This window comes from Protopterus annectens, chromosome 15.part0 (assembly GCF_019279795.1).
Source record: "Protopterus annectens isolate FY-2018-M chromosome 15.part0, PAN1.0, whole genome shotgun sequence".
Lineage (NCBI taxonomy): Eukaryota > Metazoa > Chordata > Ceratodontiformes > Protopteridae > Protopterus > Protopterus annectens.
Genome location: NC_056749.1, coordinates 5598367 through 5623341, shown reverse-complemented (window position 1 = coordinate 5623341; position 24975 = coordinate 5598367). Strand labels below are relative to the sequence as shown.

Sequence of the window (24975 nt, the reverse complement as noted above, 5' to 3'; positions counted from 1 at the left end):
GTACATAACTATACTTTATGGTGAGTACATAACTATACTTTATGGTGAGTACGTAAGTATACTTTATGGTAAGTACACAGCTATACTTTATGGTGAGTACATAACTATACTTTACGGTGAGTACACAACTATACTTTACGGTGAGTACATATCTATACTTTACGGTGAGTACATAACTATACTTTACGGTGAGTACATAACTGTACTTTATAATGGGTACATAACTTTTTATCTGGTGTTGTGCTTTTCATTCTTCCTCAATGGGTTATGGAAACGATCCTTGGATCCAACTCTGCTGCATACTATAGACTTTGGAACCAAGTCTTGAGATCCTCCCTCTACCCATAGTCTGTCCCCAGTACCTCAGATCTTGGTTGCTGCCATTGCACTTGGACATAGGCACCTCTCTCCAAGCATTGGCTTAATATTTTTTTTTTACTGTAAGTCCATTTTCTCCTTATTCTTTGGAATATATTTTTCCCTTTAATTCTTATCATATCTATACCTTTTCCAACTTCCCTCATAGTAATATTCCCTTCATGTACCATATTTGGTACTCTCCTGTCTAATCCCCTTTATTTCCTACCCCTTTCAAACAGGGTATTCTGCATTACCATTGCTGGTAGTCTTCCTTCAAATGTATACACACACACACACACACATACATATATATATATATATATATATATATATATATATATATATATATATATATATATATATATATACTTTTATGTTGGTTTTTTTTTTTTTCCTAGTTTTTGTTCTTTCATGTCTGATAAGCTGAGAGGTTTTAAAAAGTACATTTCCTGTGGGCATAAAGTTCCTAACTCAGTTGCCCACAAGGAGTGCGTTTACCACTGTAGAGCGGCTCATCTAAACATCAGCTGCAATATTTGTGCAGCTTTTAATTCAAGAGCCATCGCCAATAGGTGTAACAAGCTTGTCCTTAAAGGATTGCTGCCACCTACACCTTTAACTTTTTCAGGGGCCCTTAAAGGACTGCTGCCACCTACACCTTTAACTTTTTCAGGGGTCCTTAAAGAATTTGCTCCTACCTATGTCTTCACCCTCTTCAGGGACTCAGACCCCCCCCCAGTAAATTTTCTAAAGCTCTCTTGGAGCATAGGAAATGGTCGCCTCTGAAGTCTCCAAAAACTGTTTCAGAACTGCCACACAAAATTCAGAAATCATCTGATCTGAGTTCATCAGATCCGAAACTACAAACCATGCATCCAAAGCTTTTTGATCCTAAGTCTTCAGATCCTATTATCATTTCATCTAGTACTACCAGGATTACAGATCTGAAACCATTGGATCCTATGTTTAACAACATCATACATGCCGAGGTGCTCACCAGAGTTTATGGTGTATCCTCTCTCCTCTCGGCAGCACACCCCTTTTATATGCATATACCTAAAAAGCATTCCAGACCTCAGTCCACTATGTCGTCCATCAGATCCTCCAGTAGTCTTTCTGAAACAGATGTGGATAGGATGGTGTGAAAGTTCCTCAGAGCTCAGATCTAAATGGGGGTTATATCGGCTCCATCTTCCACTGGACCCTTGAGCCTTCCTGCCACTGCCCATACAAATCTGCCTCCGCCAATCTGTCTTTTGGTTTCAGAGCACTAGGATTTGACAATCCCAAGAGTTCTGATGTCAGATCCAAAGAGTTACCTGTTCTTGTCCGACAATGTGCTTGACTAGTTCTGCTGCTATGCCTTTGGATCGGGATGAGTCTCGGAGCAGAATCATTGTATCCATGGGGCTAGGGTCTACTCCGATGATGATGGATCCAGCCCCACCCCTCAGAGCCTCAGCATTAGACAGCATGGGTCCAGTTCCCTCTTCAAAGCACGGATCAGGTCAGAGTTGTGATCTGCCTTTACTAGAACATTCAGCTTTGGTGCCACTAGCCAAGGCTTCTCCAGGTCTGTCTGCTTTTGAGATTGTGGAAAGGTTCTTTCTCTTCCTAGGAATCTGTTCTCTCATCCTTCTTCAAATCCTGCCCTTCAGGCCTCTGTGGTTCAGAGCTCTGATTCCATCAGACCTACCCCACAGGGACAACCAGTTGCTCCTAGTTTCCAGTCGGTTCCCATGGAAGAACTTCGCCTCTCTTTGGACACCTCCCCAGAACATTCCCCTGAAGGAGGTTCACAGCAGGAGAACATACAAGAGGAGGTACATAGATTGGAGTCTCTCACTGAAGATACTGATTTCAAGGAAGGAGAAGGATCCCCCAGATCACCACCTGATGATTTCTCAGCTGGATACATTTTAGAGATCCTTAAGCAAAAAGATGGTTGGTCCACCAGTAATCATTCTCACTAGGAGTCGGTATTTCTGGAGGCTTTTAGTACTGGCTCATCTACATGTTGGGTGACTCCCCCGGCTGATGAACTTATTGATCTTGTCTCTCGCTGGGCATGGAAGTAGCCAGATTCCATTGAACCCATGCCATGCCGCCCAGGCAAGTTTTTAGCTCCACCAAAGGACAAACCCCACTGGAGCAAAGGAGTCCCAATCAATAGAATGGTTGTGGTGGCATTCACCAAAAAGGAACTAGGAGAACACCCTTGTCCATCTCCCTAACAGAAAGTCTAGGGTGATGGACAGATTTGGAAAGAGTGTATTTGCTTTAGCGACCTTTACTTTGAGGCTCCTGAATTACTTGGCACATTTTACAAGGCTACAGAAAGATTTGACCAAAGAACTATCAAATTCTGTCTCTCAGTCCTTCTGAGCTGGCCACTGTCTTGTTTATTTCTAATGCATCCATGAGGTTAATCTCTCATGCAGCAGAAGGTGCCTCATGGGTGGCTGGTTCAGGCATTGCCATAAAGAGACATGCCTGAATACGGCTATGTAACTTTGTGAAGCTTTTCAAGTCTTCTTTCATCAGTGCTTCCTTTGAAGGAACATCCTTGTTTGGCCCTTCCATAAAAGAAATGTTTACCCACAGTGAAAAAAAGGAAAGACCCCGTCTTCCATAGGAATTAAATTTTCTAGCAGCAAACAACGACCACAGTATCCAAAAAGTTCTTTAATAAAATCTCTGACGTCTCAGCCAAAGCCTTCAAGGAGAATAAAATTGTATACAAGCATCCACATTTTATAACAAACTAATAACTCAATTAAACAATTAAGTAATTAATTAAGCAACACTCTCCAATTGAACTCAGCATTGAGCCCACAAGGAGACATAGTTTTATACTTTAAAATAAGCAGAGCTTCTTTTTGCAGTAACACAGTTTTAACATCCTGCTGACAATACATTATTGGCTTAACTTGTTCTAAAATAGTGGCTTTTAAACCTTCACTATTTTTGTTATGACATTCTAAAAATGCAAAGCTACAGGGCTTTCAATATTACCATTCTTAATGTCCCTTATATGCTTTAACAATCTCAGTTTAAAGGCCCTTTTTGTTTCTCCTATGTAATACATATTACATGGACAACATAGAGCATAAATAACCCCTACTGACTTACAACAAAACTGCTTAACAGGAGTAAACTTAACATCATTAATAAATGGAAAACATGATGTGATATATTTGCAACCTTTGCAATTTCCACAAGGGAAAGTGCCAACTTGGCATGGTTCTTTATATAATGAAGGTGGAGGCAAAATAAATTTACTTTTAACCAAAACATTTTTTATATTTCTACCTCTCCGATAGGAAAATTGTAAATTAACATTCAGCCACTGTTCAACATTTTTGCAAGAAAGTAAAAGACCAAAATTGTTTTACTATATCAAGAAATTGAGAAGTAAAACAACCATAAGTGGTTACAAAATACATATTTTCCTTACAGTTATTATTACCATTATATTGAGCCACATTTTGCAGGAAAATAACTATTTACACCATCAAAAGCTTAACTCTTTTAACTAATTTATCAAAACATCTGTTTAAAATATCTTTGTTATATCCCTACTCAAGAAAGATTCCACCAAAGTATTCATTTCTTGCTGAAAAATGTCAGGTCTTCCACATAATCTATATGCGTAACATTTCCCCATATGGTAAGGCATCCAACGTATGAGGAGGATGACCACTAGTTCCATGTAAATAAAAATTAGTACCCTCAAATTTTCTATTGATCGAAGTAATAATTTTAGTACCATTAGAAATATCGAGAATAGCATCCAAAAATGGGACAATAAGTCCCATTTTTAGACCATCAAAACTCATAGAGAATCTATTATGATTAATATCTTTAACAAATGCTTTAATGTCACTTTCATCAGCATCCACCAAGAATATTAGATCATCCACGAACCTATAATAAGATATTACATGGGTCTGAAAAAATCTATGCTTGTATATTGTTTCTAGTTCAAATAAATCCATAAATAAATTAGCATACATGGGGGCAAAGGAAGCCCCCATGGCTGTACCCTGTAACTGATGATACAAAATCTCATTAAACTCAAAAAAATTATGAGTCAAACAAAAATGAAGTAACTCTATAATAAATGCTGTGACCGGATTGTCACCCAAAAAGTATCTAACAGCCTCAATGCCAAAAGGGTGTTTAATGTTGGTATAGAGGCTTTTAACATCAATAGTAAACCACGTCATCCTAGCATTTATTTTCACCCCTTTCATCTTCTTCAGAAAATCAAAAACATCACAAATATATGATGGCAATTTGTATACAAAGGGAGCTAGAAATTGATGTAGAAAAATACCCAAATTATGCAAAAAATACAAAGAACCAGAAACAATAGGCCTCCTGGGGGGCCTAGACAGATTTTTATGTATTTTGGGTAGGCAATAAAAGAGCCATTTTTGAACCTTCTATCTGAAATTTCTTTTTAACATCAGTGGAACTAAAATAACCTAGCCTAACCCCTTTATTTAACAAATCTAAATATTCCTGAACTGATTTGAGATAAACATCTACAGATATAACTTTATAAGTGTTACTGTCATTTAAATGTTCCATACACAAAGAAAAGTAATCAGCAGAATTCAAAACAACAAGCTTATTACCTTTATCAGAAGGTTTGAAAATTATGTCAGTCCTTTTACTGAGCCTAACTAAAGCTTGCCACTCATTCCATTGCAAGTTATAATCATCATTAGTTTTATTACTCATAAATTTTTCATAATTAAGTTCAGTAAAAAAATTAACTAAACTAACAAACTGACATATGTCATTACTTAAATAGCCAGGAGTAGAATTACTAGTGGTAGGTATCCTAGTAGTGTCTAGCTGACAATATGCATTAATAGCTTCATCTGAAAAACAAGAAAAATAACTATCACCAGAACTACTATCATCAAATGTATCAGCAGAATTTAAAGACGTCGAACAGTTACTAAAGAAATGTTTCAAATGTAACTTCCTGCCAAACACATACATATCTTTTTTAAGTTCATGAAGGGGATTAATAACTGTGGGGATAAATTTCAAACCCCTATTAAGTAAAGACATTTTAACACAGTTAAAATCATAACCAGATAAATTAATAACATAATCTGCAGTATTACAATACCTTAAATTATTCGATACATGTTCATTTTCTACCCCTCTTGTATCCCCCATGTCCATAACGTTGTCCACCTGGAAAGGAAGATTGGTCCCATGTCCGTTTCTGTCCCTGTTGATGATGAAAAGAGGTGGCGGCCTCTCCACGAAATGTAGAGCGAAAGTTCTCCCTTTGTTGGGCCGCTGGTAATACTGGAAACTCCGTTTCATATTCTCCATCTTCGTAAGATGTATATCCCCCTTCCGACGCTGAAGACACATGAGAAACATTCATCTGTCTACCGGACTGAAACCTAACTTGTTTACGCATTTTGTTGCGTTGTGCTTTAGACAAAAAAGCCCGATTGGCTTCATAGGCACGCACATCACGGAGAAGTTTGCCTTTTACGCTCAACTAAAGTAGCTTCATATTCCTTGAGTTTCTGATTAGTTTGAGATAGAAACTCATCAAATATAGCCACAGAAACAGTACTGGATAGATCTGTATACATTTTTTTGATGTTATTACACAATTCTTTTTGTTTAAGTGAATCACGTTCAATAAGTATATGTAACCATTCAGTAACACAGACATGTGCAGCATTGACCCACCTCTTGTGAAAAACACAATCAGAGTCCAAAGAAAGGTCAAATGGAGTAGAGGGGTCTTTAAAAACTCTGAGACCCCTGGGTGTTGTATCTGTCTCTATGTATTTCTGAAGACCACATATATTATAATGTACAGCAGTTTCTTTCCACAATAGTTTCTAATAGAATTAAATTTTCTACCCTTCAGCTGTCATTTTCAAGGAGTCATAGAGGTGGTGCTTCACAGGGAGACAACTTCAGAGGCAGAGGAGGGAGTTTACCTGCAAAATCAGGGTTTCCAAGATACTTTTCCAAATAGATTCCTTAAGCATTCTTGAAGTGCTGCTGACTGCCCATGTCTGAACGCAGTCAGGGGACATTTGTCATTGCACGCAGAGGCCTGGGCTGCTATAACAAAAGATGCTTGGATTCTAAAAATAATATCCAGAAGTTACTTCATACCCCTTTTCTAAATTCCAACTTCCAAAAGAAAGAAGATCTCTGGCATTCTACTCAGTCAAAGGAAGCTGCAGCACAAGAAATTCAGAAGCTGCTAGACAAAAGAATCATCCAAAAGGTTTCAGCAGACCAAACAGGATTCGGAACTTACTCAACATTCTTTTTAGTGCCAAAAAAGACAGGGAAACTGAGACCCAATTTTGGATCGAAGCAAATTAAACCAATTTCTGAAAAAATCAAAGTTCCGAATGGTCATGGTTCAGTGCATTCTGCCTCTTCTACACAAGGATGACTGGATGTGCTGTATTGATCTTCAATCTTCAAGATGATTACTATCACATCAAATAGGCACTCCCAGAGACACTTAAGCTTTTGGCTGGGATCCAGTCACTACCAGTTCAGAGCCCTGCCCTTTGGTCGTACCACAGTTCCCAACGTGTTTACCAAATGTATGGCAGTGGTAGCAGCTCATCTGAGGCTACAAGGATTCCGAGTGTTTCCATATCTAGACGCCTGGCTTCTGACCACCCTAACCATGCATCCCTTAGAGCTGTTCAGGGACAATGTGCTCTAGTTTTGTCAGTCACTAGGTATAACAATCAGCTATGACAAATCAAAACACACTGGTACAGAGCCTGGAGTTTATTGGTGTCCATCTGAACACAACAGCCCAGAATGCCTACTTGCTATCTTAGCATGTATGTACATTTAGATCTCGGGTTCTTCAAATTCTGCCTCCTACTGCCCCTCCTACAAGACTAATTCTTCAAGCTTTTGGTTCCATGGTAGCTTCCATAGTTTTAGCTCCCTTGGTTTATTTTTTTATGCATGTTCTTCAGTGGACTCTACCTGTTCAGTGGTATTTTCTTCAACAATCCCTGTTGTTTCCAGTCAGACTTACTCAAGTACGCAAACTCCATATTCAATGGTGGGTCCAGTCAAATTACATTCATGTGGGTCGGCCTTTCATTCTGCCTCTCCCATTGGCCACAGTGATCATGGACGCCTCCCATCCGGGGTGGAGCATTTCTTGAGAAGGACAGTCCAAGGCATATGGTTCCCCCCAAGAGACCAAATTGCATATCAATGTCTTGGAAATGAGAACAGTCCTTTTAGTGTTGCAGGCGTTCCAAAATGCTCTTCCTGTAGGGACCACTGTGATTCATATAGACAATAGTCTGTGGTCTGGTACATCAACAAACAAGGGGGAACTCGATCCTAACCCCTTTGTCGAGAAACCATGAGGGTGTGGCAATGAGTGATCTTCTCCACCCGCTTTCTTGTAGCAATGCACATTCGGGGGAAAAACAATGTAACAGAGGACAAACTCAGCAGATTCATTCTGATGCCTCACAAGTAGTCTGTCATTCAAACAGTGAAGAAGAAAATTTTCCATCGTTGAGGCCACCCTTGCTGTGACCACTTTGCATCTCCCCACAACAAGTGCAGTAGGTATTTTGCTCTGATCCTCCCTCAGGTAGTCACAGAGAGATGCTCTAATCCACATTTGGCCATCTGGTCTCCTTTATGTCTATCCCCCAGTACCCCTGATCCCAAAATTTTAACAGGAAGCCAGTCAGTTGAAGAGCTCTGTCATCCTCATTGCCCCTTTTTGGCCTTGCCAGGTGCAGTTCCCTTTCCTTTGGTCTCATCTTCGTTATCCTCCCTGGATACTGGACCCAAGTCCAGATCTTCTTTCACATCCTTCAGGGATGAATCGTCTCAATATCCCAGCCCTCAGAGTAAGCACATAGTTTCTTCATTTCCCTTGATAGCCAGACAACCAAGGCTTTCTTCCCCCTGAATGGGCCATACTGTTGTCCTTGCAGAAACAGTCCACTAAAAGGATTTACAAAAGGAAATGGAAACAGTTTTCCTTTTGGACTCTGCAAAACAACATTGACCCTTTTCCTGCCCCTGTCTCTGCTGTATTAGATTTTCTAGCTTCTCTCTATAAAGAAGGTGCTAGTTTTCATATAATCTAAGTGTAATTCGCAGCCATATCAGATTTTCATTCAGGAGACAAAAAGTATGCTTTGGCTGCTTCCAAATTATGTAAGGAATTCTTACTCTTCTAGACTTTCTTCCCCCCCCACCCCCACTCTCCCTTCCTTTTTTTTAACTCTATTTTACCCTACCATGCTTTCTTCCCTCCCCCTCCTTCAAAGGACATAGCAGCTAAATTTATTGATACCTGATTACAAATACTAAGCTCCCCCCATTTCTCCCTGTAAATTAGCTACTAGTCTTCACTGTCGTATATTAGCTTTTTTTAATTTTATTTAACCTTTTTTTCTAAAAGTATACCTGCAGTCTACCTTACAGTCTTTGCAGTTGACATCAAACTATATAAACTTTCAGAATGTACACCAACAGTCTACCTAAAAAGATTGTAACAGTTAAACTGTTTAATTTTGTATTTGGTCGGTATTCCTTGTTTGCAAGGATTACTGTTGTAAACATATACCAACTGTCTGTATGTTAGTAGGTCTATCTGTAATTTATTGTGAGCTACACTTCCTTGTATATAATTAAGTATCTCCATACTTTTCATTTTGTCAATGTTTTAATGTGTATAGCTTTTCTACCTTTGCTGAAAATGGGCTCCTGACCCAAACTTTCCTGGTTAACATGTCTTATTAATAAATAATAAATAAAAGGTACCTCCCTGCACTTCCCTGAGTAGTACTGCAAGGTTTGACTCAAAAAGCCTTTGAACCATCAGCAAAAACTGACTTAAAGTATCTGTCTTGGAAAACAGCCTTTTTAGTGGCTTTTACTTTACCTAAAATGATTTCCAAACTCCAGGCTCTCTCATCTGTGACCCCTTTTATATTTCATAAAGACATGGTTACTTTATGAACCAATCATTCTTTCTTACCCAGTTGCTTCTGAGTCTAATATTAACAGAACCATTCATTTACCAGTTTTCTTTCCAAATTTCCCAAACAAAGGAGAATGCAGGCTTCACCTTCTAGATGTGCATAGACAATTACTTTTCTATTTACACAGAACAAAAGGATTCAGAAAAACAGACCAACTGTTTGTCTCATTTTCACCAAATTGACTGGATTCGCCAATTTCTAAACTCACATTGGCTAAATGGATAACAACTGCATTTCCTAGATCTATTCCCAACAGGGTTTTTCTGATGTTCTTCGTGTTTCACTGTTGCAGTCATAACTGTAGGGTGCTCCTGCCGACAGGCAGCCCGAGGTCGGCCAGAATTCCAAAGTCCGGGTCCGGCGTCGTCTGTACCAGCAAGTACCCTGACGTCAGAACGTAGAGGTATAAAGCTGACAGCCGACGCCATCTTCTCCAGTCTTTCTTGCCGTGCGGTGGAAAGCAGCTCGCAAGTTGTTGGTTGGCGGATTCCGGACAACGTGCTTTGCTTGTCATCTGTCCGAAGTCGGCTTCTTCTCTTCTCAAGCTAAGTACCCCATTGGGGAAACTTTTTTCTTGCTCCTCCGATGTCAGAAAAAAGTTAATAATTGTATATCGTGTGGAAAACAAATACCTCATAAAGATTTCCACTCTTACTGTCTTCCTTGCTTGGGTCCTGCCCATGACGTTTCTTGCTGTCGGTTTTGTGCTAGGTTTACTTCTTGCACTGTTAAGCATAGGTACGATTGGGCCTTGAATTATTTCGGTAGACGGTTCAATTATAGGATGTCGTCGGATACTTTACCGGCAACCGGAATTCACAAGAAACACAAGACAAGGATAGGCCTCCGAGGTCCAAACAGGATACTTTGCAGCCGGAGCCAGCTTCGGGTTCGGCGGTCATCAGTGAGGCGCTTTTGCAGCCCCTGTCATCAGCCACTTCGGAACCGATGGCCGACACAGACTCCCATGGGGAGCCAACTAGGCCCAGTGTATTTTAGCTGCTGCAGGACCTTCGGACGTCGCTCCTTCAGATGGGTCCGGAACCGCTGTGCAGGTACCGGCTTCTGAAGGGGTTTTCAGGCCTTCTCATATCACTATTACTACAAAGGCAAAGTCAAAGACCCCTGTTAAGCCAGGGGTTTCTTCTCAAGCTTCTTCGGATTCAACTCCCAAGACCCAGAAGCAATTATTAAGAATGGCTGAAGATTTGCTTACTATGATTAGGGGCTCTCGCCCTCCTCCTGAAAAAAGGCCTAGGCAGGATATTCCTTTGGATTCCTCTGATCAGGCTTCTGTGTCTTCAGTCTCTTCCTCTGACCAGGATTATTCTTTTCCTCCCTATGAGGATTCTGATGCAGAGGACTCTATTTCCTCTGCTTCTCCCCCTGAAGATTTTTCTTTTGGGGAAACTTTGCATGAGATGAGAGAGCATTTTCACTGGGAAGGTCAGGATTATTCCGCTACCAAGAAGAGACTTAGGGAGTTTCTCCTTCTCCCTCAACACAGACCTTTGGCTATTCCTCCTGTTCTTGATATTGTGGATGATGCTTTCTCTGAAGCTAACCTGAATCCCGATTCCTTTCCGCCTGCTCCTTCTAAGCCAGATGGATTTTACAAGGTCCCTGATTCCCATCAATTTTTGTACAAGAACCCTTCTGCAGATCCTGAAACTATTTCTCAGGGTTCCAAGGCTGCTAAGGCCGCTTCATCTAAAAATCCTATTCCCTCTGAAAAGGATTCTCGTGCCCTGGACAGATGGGGCAAAAAGGTGTATACTTCTGCTACTCTTTCTATTAGAGCTTTAAATTGCCAATTTCATATGTTCAAGTATCAGCAATTTCTTTTGTCTGTTTTAAAGCAAAAACGTTCTTCCTTTCCTGCATGTGCAGAGGACAAGGAATTACAGGATGTATTGCATGCAACTGAACAAGTTAGCAAACATAGTTTACATTGTGGTTTTGATGCCTTGGAGGCTTCTTGAAGGGCCGCAGCCTCTGGTACTGTTATCAGGAGACATGCTTGGCTTCGAGAGCAGAATTTACCTGAGCAAGTTAAGGCTAAATTGTTAGATGCCCCTGTTCAGCATGATGTTTTGTTTGGGTCTAAGGCTGAGGAGGCTATTAAAAAGATGGAAGATAAAGCAAAATCTATGCAGACTGTTAAAGATTTCTTACAAGTTCAGCCTCCTAGAATTTCCAGAAATTGGCCCTCCAAAAATTGGTCCTTTCCCACGTCTGACAGGCCTCAAAGGGGAAGATATAGACGCTCCAGAGGTCGGGCTCAGGCTCAGGCCTCTTACAGGTCCAGACAATGGACTGCTTCATCCCCTAGAAGGGGAGAAGACAGATCCCAATCACAAAGGAAGCAGACCCAATGACTCCCTCTGTTGGGCTACAGGTCCTACTTGCCTGGAAGCCCCTCTCGGAGGAAAACTTTCTCTTTTCTACCAAAATTGGACGCATATTACCCAAGACAAATGGGTTTTAGACGTGATTTTAAGATGTTACAAGTTCCACTTTCATACTCTACCAAGGTCTTTCGGTTGGCCAGATCTGCCAAAACATCAATGGTCAGAGGCCTTAAATCAAGTGGACGCTTTATTGGCCATGAGAGCTATAGAACCTGTTCCACTTTCAGAAATGGGAAAAGGTTTTTACTCAAGACTATTTCTGGTCCCAAGAAAACAAAACTCATGGAGACCTATTCTGGACCTTTCAGTATTGAACACCTATCTGGAAATTCTGAAATTCAAGATGCTTACTCTACAACAACTTCTTCCAATGCTCTCCCAGGATGCTTGGATGGTGACATTGGACTTAAAGGAAGCCTACTTACACATTCCCATAAGGCAGGAACGCAGAAAATACCTCAGATTCAAGGCAGGTTCGAGGCATTTTCAATTCTCTGTACTGCCCTTTGGCTTATCTACTGCGCCCAGAGTCTTTACCAAGTGCCTGGCTCCAGTAGTAGCTTATTGCAGACTCCAAGGGATTCAAATTTACCCCTATCTGGACGACTGCCTTATTCAGGCGGACAGCAAAGACCTACTTCAACACCTGCAGTTTGTTCAATGTCTTCTCCTACTTCTGGGATTTTCTGTGAACACAAAAAAGTCACATCTGATCCCCTCTCAGCAAATGATTCGTTTAGGAGCTCTTCTAGACACAAGCTTGCAAAGGGCCTTCCTCACTCCAGAAAAACAATTACAACTGGCCTCAATTTTCAAGACCTTGGCTACTTTAACTCAGCTCACTGCAAGGAAATTCCTGCAGGCTTTGGGCTACATGTCTTCTTGCATCCTGTTGATTCCAAATGCAAGGCTTCATATGAGAAAACTTCAATGGTACCTAAAGAGTGTATGGTCACAGCATTGCCACAGTCTGGACACAACGATTCCACTGATTCCCTGCCTCCAAAAAGAATTCCTTTGGTGGTCCAGGATTTGTGCTTTAAACGAAGGGAATCCCTTTCGTCTGCCTCAACCTTCTCAGATCATAACCACGGACGCTTCGGATTATGCTTGGGGAGCTCATTTTCTAGACATTTGCCAGCAGGGCTCTTGGACAAAGAAGCATCTTCCCTGGCACATCAACTTGAAGGAAATGTTGGCAGTCCAAAATGCTCTTCTAGCCTTCCAGAATCTTTTGCAACCAGGGCCTCTTCTGATTCGTACAGACAACACCACAGTCATGTGGTACATAAACAAGCAAGGGGGCTCTCACTCTTACCCCCTTTGCAGACTAGCCATGAGTTTATGGGACACAGCCCTAAATCTGAATCTGCATCTTCAAGCTCAATTCATTCCAGGAAAACAGAACCTCTTAGCAGACAGCCTAAGCAGAAACCTGTCAGATCCTCACGAATGGATGCTGGACCCCAACTTGTTCAGCAGGATTACTGCAGTTTGGGGTTGTCCTCAGATAGATCTGTTTGCATCCCATCTCAATCATCAGTTGCCTCTCTTTTGCACCAGGTCCTTCCACAAAACAGCGTGGAAAGTGGATGCCCTGTCATTCAGCTGGAGGAATCTTTCGGGATATGCCTTCCCTCCTCTTCCGCCTCGGGTGTTACTGAAAATAAAACAGGACAAACCAAAGATTATCATTTTGATAGCTCCAAATTGGCCAAGGCAGTTTTGGTATCCAACTTTGAAACACCTATTCTTGGAACCTCCATGGATTCTACCTCTGATCCCTTCCCTTCTGTCCCAGCATCAGGGTCAGATGCTTCACTCTCAAATCAAGACTCTATGCCTGACAGCTTGGCTCTCCAAGGGCCTTTGATTCCTTCTTCTCTTCCCAAACAAGTTTTGGATGTTCTTTTAGAAGCTAGGCGGCCTAGCACTAGGAAATCTTATGCTTCTAAATGGAAAAGATTTTGTGTTTGGATGCAGGTTCGAGGTTCAGATCCTCTTTTGCCTGATATTTCTTACATTTTACTTTACCTCTCAGACCTTTTGTTTAAAGGCCTCTCCTTTTCATCCATCAAAATGCATGCTTCTGCTATCTCGGCTCATTTCAACACTGATCCTCCCATCTTTTCTCACCAGCTGGTGAGACAATTTTTGAGAGGAGCTAAGAATTTAAGACCTCCCAGAACTCCTCCTGTTCCTGCTTGGGATCTTAATTATGTCTTGGAGAAACTTACCTTGCCTCCTTTTGAGCTTGCTGGGGCTTCGGATATCAAGTTCTTATCCTGGAAAACAGCTATCTTATTAGCATTGACTTCTGCTAGAAGGGTTTCAGAGTTACAAGCTCTCATGGCTGTGGAACCATATCTTATCTTCCACCAAGACAGAGTTTCCTTGAGGACCAATCCTACATTCATGCCTAAGGTGATTTCTAGAGTGGCTCTAAATCAGACTATTCACCTTCCTACCTTCTTTCCAAATCCTCAAAATAAAGGGGAAAGGATCTTACATTCATTGGACGTACACAGACAACTACGATTTTACCTGGACAAGACTAAAGATTTCAGGAAATCTGATCAATTGCTTATCTCTTATGCCTCCAGTTCTCTAGGCAAGGCTATTTCTAAACAAACTATTTCCAAATGGATTGCTCATGGAATAAGGTTTTGTTACTCTCACTATGGGAAACAGATTCCAGGTATTGTTAGAAGTCATTCTACTAGAGCAGCTGCCACTTCAGCAGCTTTTCTCAGAGGAGTTCCTACCAAGGACATTTTGGAAGCTGCCACTTGGAGTGCAGTGCATACTTTTTCTAAGCACTATAATCTCTCTTTGTATTCTAAGTCTAGGGCAGGATTTGCCTCTGCTGTTTTGCAGGGCCTTCTAGCTGCCCCTTCTTCTGCATAACCTCCTCCCTCATTCACAGCTTTGGGATTCCACCATACAGTTATGACTGCAACAGTGAAACACGAAGAACATAGTACAGTTGTGTACACCTACCATAAATGTAGATGTTCGAGTGTCTTCACTGTTGCAGTCGGTGTTTCCCTCCCACCAATCCCCTCTATTTTTTACTTGGTCTCTCTTCCACTTCCTTTGTGGTGTGTTTGTGTTTCTATTTGGACACCTTTTGGTTTCTTTGTTGGGGGCTTCTGACATCTGGGGCAAGAAAGGCTGGAGAAGATGGCGTCGGCTGTCAGCTTTATACCTCTACGTTCTGACATCAGGGTACTTGCTGGTACAGCCGACGCCGGACCCAGACTTTGGAATTCTGGCCGACCTTGGGCTGCCTGCCGGCAGGAGCACCCTACAGTTATGACTGCAACAGTGAAGACACTCGAACATCTACATTTATGGTAGGTGTACACAACTGTACTTTCCTTCAATACCTAAAGTACATTCTACTAGAGCCATGACCACTTCATCTGCCTTTTGGTCAAGAGTATCTGTAGATTATTTGTGCAGCAGCCGCATAGTCTAATGCTCATACCTTCGTTATTCATTACAAACTGGACCTAATTTCCAGAAGTAGAGCTATTTGGTTCAACAGTTCTCCTGAATATCCTTCCATGGGGGCTACCCAAGATGCATGTACCTGGGGACTCTGTCCCATTCATTGAGGAAGAATGAAGTGGACAATGTCAGATTTAAAAGTGATGTACTCACCATAACTAGGCATCTTCCCCTTCCTGTCATTTCCTGGAGTGACCTGAAGGACATTTGGGAACCATTAGTTCCTGGTTTGAGCCATCTATTTTTCCCCCCTTTTCATTGCATAATGAATACTTTATGGCAGCAAACTCAATCTGAGGTATTGTAGGCTGACTAGGGCATTGTGAGTAGAGGGAGGAGCTTGAGAGTTGGATCCTCAGTCTATAGTATACAGTCGAGTCGGATCTCCATAACTCATTCGTTGAGGAAGAATGAAAATAGACAACACAGATGCCTAGTTTGGTGAGTACATAACTTTAAATGTTTTGTTGAAAGGAAGCTCGAAGAAGTGGTTACAGAACATGTAATTTTCCTGGTTGTGTTAAGTTATATTTTAATAGAAAAGAGGAAAACCCTATATCTGAAGTAGGATATTCATTTGTCTGCAACCTGTGGGTTATGGATCCGATATCGGATCCGAACCGGCATAGTTTTCCAGCTATGGATCCAAGCTCTCAGCTCCTCCCCTCACCCATAATGCCCTGCTCTACCCTCATGACCTCAGATCTTGTTTGCCGCGCTGGTAACTAGATGTGGATTTCATAGCTCTCAGCTAAGTGGATTTTTCTTGTTCAAAAATAGAATATTTTTGCCTTCTTTAACTTTTTTTGTGTGAAAGTTGTAGGTTTCCTATTATTATTGACTGTTTTTAGTTTAATTTAATTTTTAGTAGTAAATTTTATTCCCTCCCCTCGCTGGTACGTAGAGTGTGTGTGAGGCCTGTGTGCTTCTTTATTGTTTTAGGTTACTTTTTGTAACTTTAGCTTAACTTTAGTGACTATGGCTGAACAGCCTAAGTCAATATTTTCTAAATGCTCCGAGTGTGGCCATAAGCTCTCACCGGCTGATGGCCACACTCGGTGTGTTAAGTGTCTTGGGGTTGAACACCTCACATCTGGTTGTTCCATTTGTGCAGGGTTCAACCCCAGGGCACTGAGGGAGCGGAGGTCCAAGCTGGTCTTGGCGGGTCTTTTACCGCGGACTCCCCTCCGACCTCCGCTCCTTCGGCGACTCCTGCGGCTGCAGTTGTTCCCACTGTGGCACCCCCTCCTGCTCCTGGGACTCAAACTCCCGCTTCAGGACAGGAGAGGGATGCATCTAAAAAGGACCGGAGGGAGAAGCACCACAAGCGGCGGGCCGAGACCTCTGTTTCGGCCCCGCCAGCCAAGCGGGCTTCTCCCCCGGCTTCCTTGGTGGTGCGGTCTCCTCCTTCTCGGCTCCGGTCACCTGTGTGCTTCTCACCGGGTCCTGAGGAGGAGGAGACCCGATCTCCGTCGAGGCTATCGAGGAGGCATTCCAGGCCTACCTCGGTAGCCTCGTCGAGATCTACCCATAGCCTTTCGGATGCAGATCTGGACCGGATGATGAGAAGGTTCATCCAGGCCCAGATGCAGATGGGAGTGCTCTTGCCTCCCCCCCCTCCGGGGGGGAGCTCAACACCCTTTTTTAAGCCTATTGCTCCTTCTCCGACCCGCTTCCGGGTTCGGAGCAACTGGAGCCGAGCAGCTTCGGAGCCGGGGGGAGGTCGGAGCCGATAGTACTTGGTACTTCGGATCCGACCATGCCCTCGAGTGCGTCGGACCCGATCTCTCGGAGCCTGGATCCGAGCTTCGGATCCGGGGGGATCAGTGCTCCTTCGGCGCCGTCTGTGTCGGAGCGCACTGTCCCTTCGGATCCGAGTGCTTCGGCGCCGGCTCCGATCCACTCTTCGGATCCGAGGGGGAGCCGATTGTCGGATCCTTTGGTCGAGGTCGGCTCCCCTTCGGCTTTTGATGTAGTGGAGAGGGCTCAGTTGAGGGTCTCGGACTCCGGCACTTGCTTCGGCTCCGTCCCGCGCTCCCTCTGCACTGGGCCAGGCTTCCACCATCCGGCCCCTGGGACAGCCCGTTTCTGTGCCCCAAGTTGCTCCCATGGAGCAAATTGCTGCTGCGAGGACTCCTCTGACAGCCCCCAGAGGAGGCTCCTCACAAGCATACGTGCAAAAGGAGGCACATTGACTCCCCTGAGTCTCTCACTGAAGACACGGACTTGGAGGAAGGGGAAGGCTCCCCACGGTCACCCCCCGAGGATGTCTCCTTTGGAGACATCATGGAAATGCTCCGTATTAGGGGGGGGTGGTCTGCCCCCAAGTCTTCCTCGGACGAGTCCGTGTTCTTGGAGGCATTCGAAGCGGGCCCGTCTACCTCTTGGGTGTCCCCTGCCGACCCCTGGTGGACCTTATTACCACCAGGGCGTGGAAGGAACCGGACACCGTGGAGCCAATTCCCAAAAGACCTGATAGAATCCTTAGCCCGCCTTCTGACAGGACCCATTGGAGTAAGGGGCCTCCTGTAGATGCCATGTTGATGGCGGCGGCCACAAAGAGGGAACTGGCTCAGGAGAGTCCTCAGTCCACCCACCGAGCAAGGAGTCTCGGATGATGGACCGCTTGGGGAAGCGGATGTTCAGTTCGGCGACCTTCTCGGTAAGGGCGCTGAACTATTTGGCACATGTTATTCGGATGCAGCGAGACCTTATTAAAGAGTACGCTGCATCCCCCCCTGAGTCCATTTCGGAGGAGGACAGAGCTCTGCACTCCACCAAAATGGCCACTCTTAGGTCAGTCACAAATACTTCTATGCGGCTACTCTCCCATGCTACGGAGGGCCGCTAGAGCTGGGAACAGGACTGGTCACTAGGCGTCAGGCCTGGCTCCGCCACTGCATTTTTCTGAGCCCTTCAAGGCGTCGTTGCGAACGCCCTTTGATGGTTCTGCTCTGTTTGGCAAGACCGTTCGCAGACGTTGACCCAGAGCGAGAAGGACGGAAGACGCTGTCTGCCGTCGGAATCCGCTTCGGCACCCCAGAGGCCCTATTCTAGGAACCAAAAGGGTCAGAAGAAGATGTGGTTCGAAGTCGCAGCAGTCCCAGCCTGCTCGGACAACCAGTCCTTCCGTGGCAGAGGAGGACAGGGAGGACGCCGCCCTAGAGGCAGAGGGGCTCCCAGAAACTTCGGGTCCAGGGAACCTTTCTCTGAACGGCCCGCGCAGCAACCCTGAGGGTTGCCCGACTGCTCTACTCTGGAGGCAGTCGGGGACGTTCGGGGCACCTAGCGGCATGGGAGTCCATAACATCGGACCGCTGGGTTCTCCAAATCATATCCAGGGGATATCGCATTCCTTTCCTTCACCTTCCAAAGTTGAAGTCCCTCCCAGACGTACCACCCGCTCAAAGGGAGGCCGCTTTGGCAGAAATTGGCCATCTGCTAGAGAAAAGAGCCATCCAGCCCGTTCCCCCAGACCAGATCGGATCAGGGTTCTACTCCAGGATCTATTTAGTGCCAAAAAAGACGGGGGAACTAAGACCAATCCTAGACCTCTCTCTCTTGAACCTGGCAGTCCCCAAAGAAAAATTCCGAATGGTCACTCTACAATCTATTCTCCCCCTTCTGGGAGAAGGCCACTGGATGTGCTCGATAGATCTCAAGGACGCGTGCTACCACATCCTAATGGACAGGCGCTCCAGGAGGTTTCTCCGCTTCCGGCTGGGAGCCAGTCACTACCAGTTCGGCGTCCTTCCCTTTGGTCTCACCACAGCCCCCAGGGTGTTTACCAAAGTACTAGCAGTGGTAGCGGCCCACCTGAGGCTTCAGGGGGTGCAGGTCTTTCCCTACCTGGACGACTGGCTCCTTACCGCCCCAACAAGGCATCTACTTCTCTCGGCGCGAGACTCCTTTCTACATCTTGCTCCATTTCTGGGCATCACAATAAATACAAACAAGTCCAACCTGGCACCCACTCAGTTCTTAGATTTCATAGGGGCCAGACTAGACACAAGGAGTTTACGAGCCTTCCTCACTGCGGACAGAGTTCTAAATCTGCAGCTCCAGGTGCGGGCCATTCTCCATTCAGGTTCTGTTCCAGCGGAGTTGGTCCTGAGGGCTCTAGGGTCCATGGCTTCGTCGATAGCACTTCTTCCTCTTGCCAGGCTCAATATGCATTCTACAGTGGACGCTCTTAGTACAGTGGTCATACCTTGCTCTCCCCATGCATCATCCCATAGCGATCAGCAAGGCTTGCAAGCGGTCCCTCTTGTGGTGGCTCCACTCCCGGATCTCCACGAGGGTCGCCCATTTTGTGCTTCTCCCCTCTCGCCACGGTGACCACGGACGCCTCCCGCCTCGGGTGGGGGGCACTTTATGGGCCGGACAGTCCAAGGCACGTGGAGCGATTCAGAGACCTTACTGCATATCAATGTTCTAGAGATGAGAGCAGTGCTCTTAGCGTTGCTAGCACTTCAGGACTTTCTTCCCTTGGGAACAATTGCGATTCAATCGGACAATATGTCTGTTGTCTGGTACATCAACAAGCAAGGGGGAACAAGGTCTTACCCTCTTTGTCGAGAGGCCATGAGAGTTTGGGAATGGGCAATCTCCACCAATCGCTTTCTCATAGCAACGCACATTCCGGTCGGTCCAACATCCTAGCGGACAAGCTCAGTCGCACCATTCTGACCCCTTACGAGTGGTCTCTCAATTGTCAAGTAGCGAACGCATATTCGCACGGTGGGGAACCCCTTCATGCGATCTTTTGCTTCTCCCTCAAACACCAAGTGCGACAGTTTTTCGCTCTAATACCTCCTCCGGAGGTACCCCAAGAGACGCTCTGGTGCATGCTTGGCCACCCGGTCTTCTGTATGCCTATCCACCCTTGCCTCTGATGCTGCAGGTTCTTCAGAAAGCCTCTCGGGTGGGTTGCAGAATGATTCTCATTGCTCCGTTCTGGCCTCGACAGATCTGGTTCCCCTTCCTAAGGTCTCACTCGGTGAATCCTCCTTGGATTCTAGATCCCATTCCGGATCTGATATCCCATCCATCCTGCATCCCTCCTCCGAACCTGGACAACCTGAAGCTGACCGCTTGGCTGCTCCAGTTCCACTCTTGATAAGGACTTCCGGTATTTCTTCACCGGTAAAGGCTATTTTGGTGGCGGCTCATAAACCATCCACTAGAAAGGTTTACCGAAGCAAATGGAAACGTTTCTCTGTGTGGGCGGAGCGGCAAGGCCTAGATCCTTTCACGGTTCCTCTCCCTGTAGTGCTTGATTTTCTAACCTCTCTTTTTAATGATGGTGCCAGCAGTTCCACAGTCAAAGTTCAACTGGCGGCAATTTCTCACTATCACATTGGTCAAGAGTCTAATCCTCTTATGTCAGCCAAATTGTGCAAAACTTTTCTTAAAGGTACTTTCCTTCTCAGGCCCCCTATAAAGCAAGCAGTTCCTCCTTGGGACCTTTCTTTGGTCCTACAGGCCTTGACCGCTCCCCCTTTCGAGCCCGCGGCTACAGTGGATCTCAAATTCTTGTCTTACAAGACAGCCTTTTGGTAGCCATTACATCAGCCAAGAGAGTTTCTGAACTTCAAGCTTTATCAGCTAAACCTCCTTACTTGGTTTTTTATCCGGACCGTGTCTTCCTCAGGACCAACCCGTCCTTCCTTCCTAAAATTGCTTCTGAAGCAAACATCAATCAATCCATTAACCTCCCTGTTTTCTTCCCTAAGTATGAAAACAAAGGTGAATATAGGCTACACTCACTAGATGTTCACAGGCAACTAAGATTTTATCTCAACAGGACAGCTGGTCATAGGCAATCCGACCAGCTGTTTATTTCCTTTGCAAAATTCAATTTGGGCAAGCCAATTTCCAAAGTTTCTCTGTCCCGCTGGATTTCACAGTGCATTTTATTGGCTTATCAAGCGTCAGGAAGGCCCGCACCGGAGGGTGTTCATGCCCATTCAACCCGGTCAGTATCTACCTCGGCAGCCTTCAAGGCTAGGATTCCTCTAGATGATATTTGTGCAGCAGCTACGTGGGCTTCATCTCATACATTTATTTCTCACTATAAGTTGGATCTTGCATCTAGGGGTAGAGCATCCTTTGGCTCGCGGTGCTCGAATATCCTTCCATGATGGCCGCCCAAGATTCAGGTAGCTGGGGACTCTGTCCCACAGGTTGCAGACAAATGAATATCCTACTTCAGATTTAGAAGTTATGTACTCACCATAACGTTCCATCTGAGTAGGTGTATTCATTTGTCTGCAACCATCCCGCCCTCCTATCCCCCTGGCCTTTCAGTTTCCTGCATATTACTTGTTACCCTTTTGAGGGTATTGTTGCTTTGGCAAACTCGATCTGAGGTCATGAGGGTAGAGCAGGGCATTATGGGTGAGGGGAGGAGCTGAGAGCTTGGATCCATAGCTGGAAAACTATGCCGGTTCGGATCCGATATCGGATCCATAACCCACAGGTTGCAGACAAATGAATACACCTACTCAGATGGAACGTTATGGTGAGTACATAACTTCTAATTTTGTCTAGTTAGTCTTTATTCTTTCAGAAATGGGTAAGTGGCTTTAATTGTGCCAGGATCTCTGCACTGCAACTATGTGTCTTAAACATCACAGTCAGGTATTATAGCCATAATATTTAATCTGTCTGGATTTGGCAGGGAAGGTTCGAAGACATGGTTCCAACACCCATTCCTTGCTTAACTACTAGTGATCCATTCAAAAGTATACAAGAATTGTCTGCAACTGCTTCAAGAAAGTAGTTTATGTTGTGCTTATTGTAATCCTATCTTCAAGAGCATCTGAGCCATCAGGTTTTCCTCTCTAGGTGCATTCTTCCAGGAGTAATCTGAGGAACATTTCATTTCTTCAGGTGGCATGGTGGGCTTCTTATTTTGTCTGGTAGAAAGAGAAGAGGCGGCCTTGCCTTTCTCCTTAAAAGACATTTGATCACATGTGACGTTGGAGTGACCTAAGAACAATCTAGTTAGCAAGCAGCTACATTAAAGAGGATCCTTTGCTTTTGTGGTGATCAAAATATTGCAAGGACCTGCTTATTGAAAACGTGTACGAGATGTGGAGGTATTGTTTTGGGCTGTGCTGCCTTTGTTGTGTATTTATTACAGGTGTTAAGAATTTCAGGAATAGCATCTTCACTAAGACTGTTCCTGTGCTTGTCTGGTGTCAGAGGATTTAAAGGACCTGCTGACAGAAATGTCTCAGATAAGTATGTAGTCTCTGTCAGGGAGTATTTATCACAATTTTAGACTTTCAAGAACATCTTACTCAAGCAATCTGACATTCCTGATAGGCTTCGGAGAAGGCTCAAGGTTTATATGTTGTTTTAATACCTTCATCAGATGATCTTTGTCACTTTTATTGGAGTTTGGAAAGAAAAAGTCAAAAAGGTGGAGGTCTTCCATTGTTTTAGTAGATGCTGCCTCAGTGGTGACTTTAATATATTGCTGAAATGAGGGAAATGACCCCAATGGGGAGGGGACATAAAAAAGTCCAAAGAGCTCCTCTTCCCATTTGCTGGAAGAATTTAGACTTGCATATCTGCTGTAGGACACCATTTTTCCCTTAGGTTTATTCTAGGTTTTCTGCTTATCTTCAAAGTTGCCATTTTAACTGTGTCATTTAAGAACTCTGGAAGAGAAGCTGTAAGGTGTGTTACACGCATGACATGCCCACATTGGAATGATTGTATGCCATAAGCTGTGCAGTTCTCTGTTGGTACGTCTTAGGAAGTGCCTTGTGGTGTAGGGTTATGTAGTAATGGGAACATTTCATGGATTGCCTGCAAAATGAGATGCTGTTTTAGATTCAGTGTTGCAGTAACTGCCTACGTAAAGTACATTTTAGTAGTGACTTGATCCTAAGAGATGGACTCGGTATTACTAAATTCTTATGCTTTTTAATTTGTCCTGTGTATTATGCACAGTGTTGCACCTGTTTTATTTAGCTTGCATTGTTTCTATTGACACCCTTTCCCCACATTGTGTAATTTAGTTTTGATTAGTGTGAAGCTGTATGTTTCTGACAGACACTATTGCTTAAATAATGTCATGTTAACCCCCTCTTCCATTTGTCCACTAGATTCAGGCGTTCAGAGAAGCTCAGCGGGAAGTTCCAGTTGATCTGATGAACCAATATCAAGAGATTTCACAACAGATCCAGTTGGAGAAAACACAGCTTGAGCGTGGAGACCCTGCCTTCATGAAAGGTATTGTTAGAGTTGTCCTGTGTTACTTCCCATTCCCCTGAGGATTTCATATTATGTTATCGAAAAATAACATATCAAACCATCAAAACTTCAAAATGGCAGCATTTAAAATCTTGTATTGTGGGGGGCTGCGCCCCGCACACCCCCCGCTAAATATATATTCCAAATCTGAGATCGCACTACAGCGAGGAAAGAGCAAATATTCTAATCCTTACTGTACTGCGATCCCACAATGCGATCTTTGAAATACAGCCATTTTGAAGTTTTGATGGTTCAATTACGTTATCTTTCAATAACGCAATAGGAACCCCCCCCTGAGATGTGTAGTCAGGTGTTCCATAGTTGTGCATCAGTTCCCCCAATATTACCCCCAGACATCTCCATCATGATAAATCACCTCTTAGCTATGCCGCACACCCCTTCTAGTCTGGTGTTCATATCTCAGAGTTATGTCCACTGGTTAAGGGTATAGTTACTGTAGGGCAAGAGAGAGGTATGTGTCTCTGTACTTCATGAACAGTGAGGCATGCTTTAGATAGAGACCGTTTACCAACAATTCAGGGCTAATTGAATATGTCTGCCTATTTTGCCACATCATTCAAAGATAAAGTATCTAGTTTTCACTTAACAGCCATATAATTCTGCTGGATTAAGTGTGATGGTTCAAAATCCAAGTAGGGGAAAGTTCAGTCAAGCACAAAGACAGATTTCAGGAGACTACTAGTACTAATCTATGAGCCTATGTTATAGACACACACACTGAGTTAATACTGTCCATTTAATTATCAAGTACCGTTCAAGAAAGCACAGTATTACAGGTCGAAGTATTATGCCTGTAGGTGCAGGATATTTGAAGCAAAAAAGAGATGTGTTGATTGTGTGAATTAATATTACACAAAAGGTAGTACTGATAGAGAGACCACTTATGTGTCAAATCAGTCTTCATAAAGTAAACAAGTCATTGACGTAGTTAAGAGGGGGTTAAAGAATGAACGTTCATGAATATTCCCTAAAAGATTATTAACCATTTTCATTGCTTTGAATATTCTAAGGAAGAGAATGCTGCTGCAGCAGGCTAACTAAGAAAGAACAGTTTGGTAACTAGTGATGGTGTACAGACTGTAGAGTGACAAACAACGGCTTGCATCTTCACTTCACCTCTCCTTTTAGTGAAGAATGTGAATGAAAGCCGTGAATAAGGCCAAGATGAAGCACAACATTCGGTAGTGAACAGCTCAAGTAACAAAACAGCATGACACACACTAATGTTGGAAAAAACCTACCATTTCCCACAGAAACACAGATACAGGGGAACCCACTGCAGATGGTTCCCAGGTTTAGCAACCAATTTTAAAAAATGTGTACCTTGCATTACCCTCACATCCAGTTTG

General features: G+C 43.9%; 1 protein-coding gene across 1 annotated transcript in view; it reads left to right on the top strand.

The window, feature by feature from the left end:
• The window catches only part of CC2D1A (coiled-coil and C2 domain containing 1A), a 3016164-nt gene that overhangs the window by 2837939 nt on the left and 153250 nt on the right, over window positions 1–24975 (top strand). The window contains exon 27 of the mRNA XM_044057686.1: window positions 23458–23584. Coding sequence (XP_043913621.1) covers window positions 23458–23584 — 127 coding nt within the window. The remainder of the gene's footprint in view (window positions 1–23457; window positions 23585–24975) is intronic.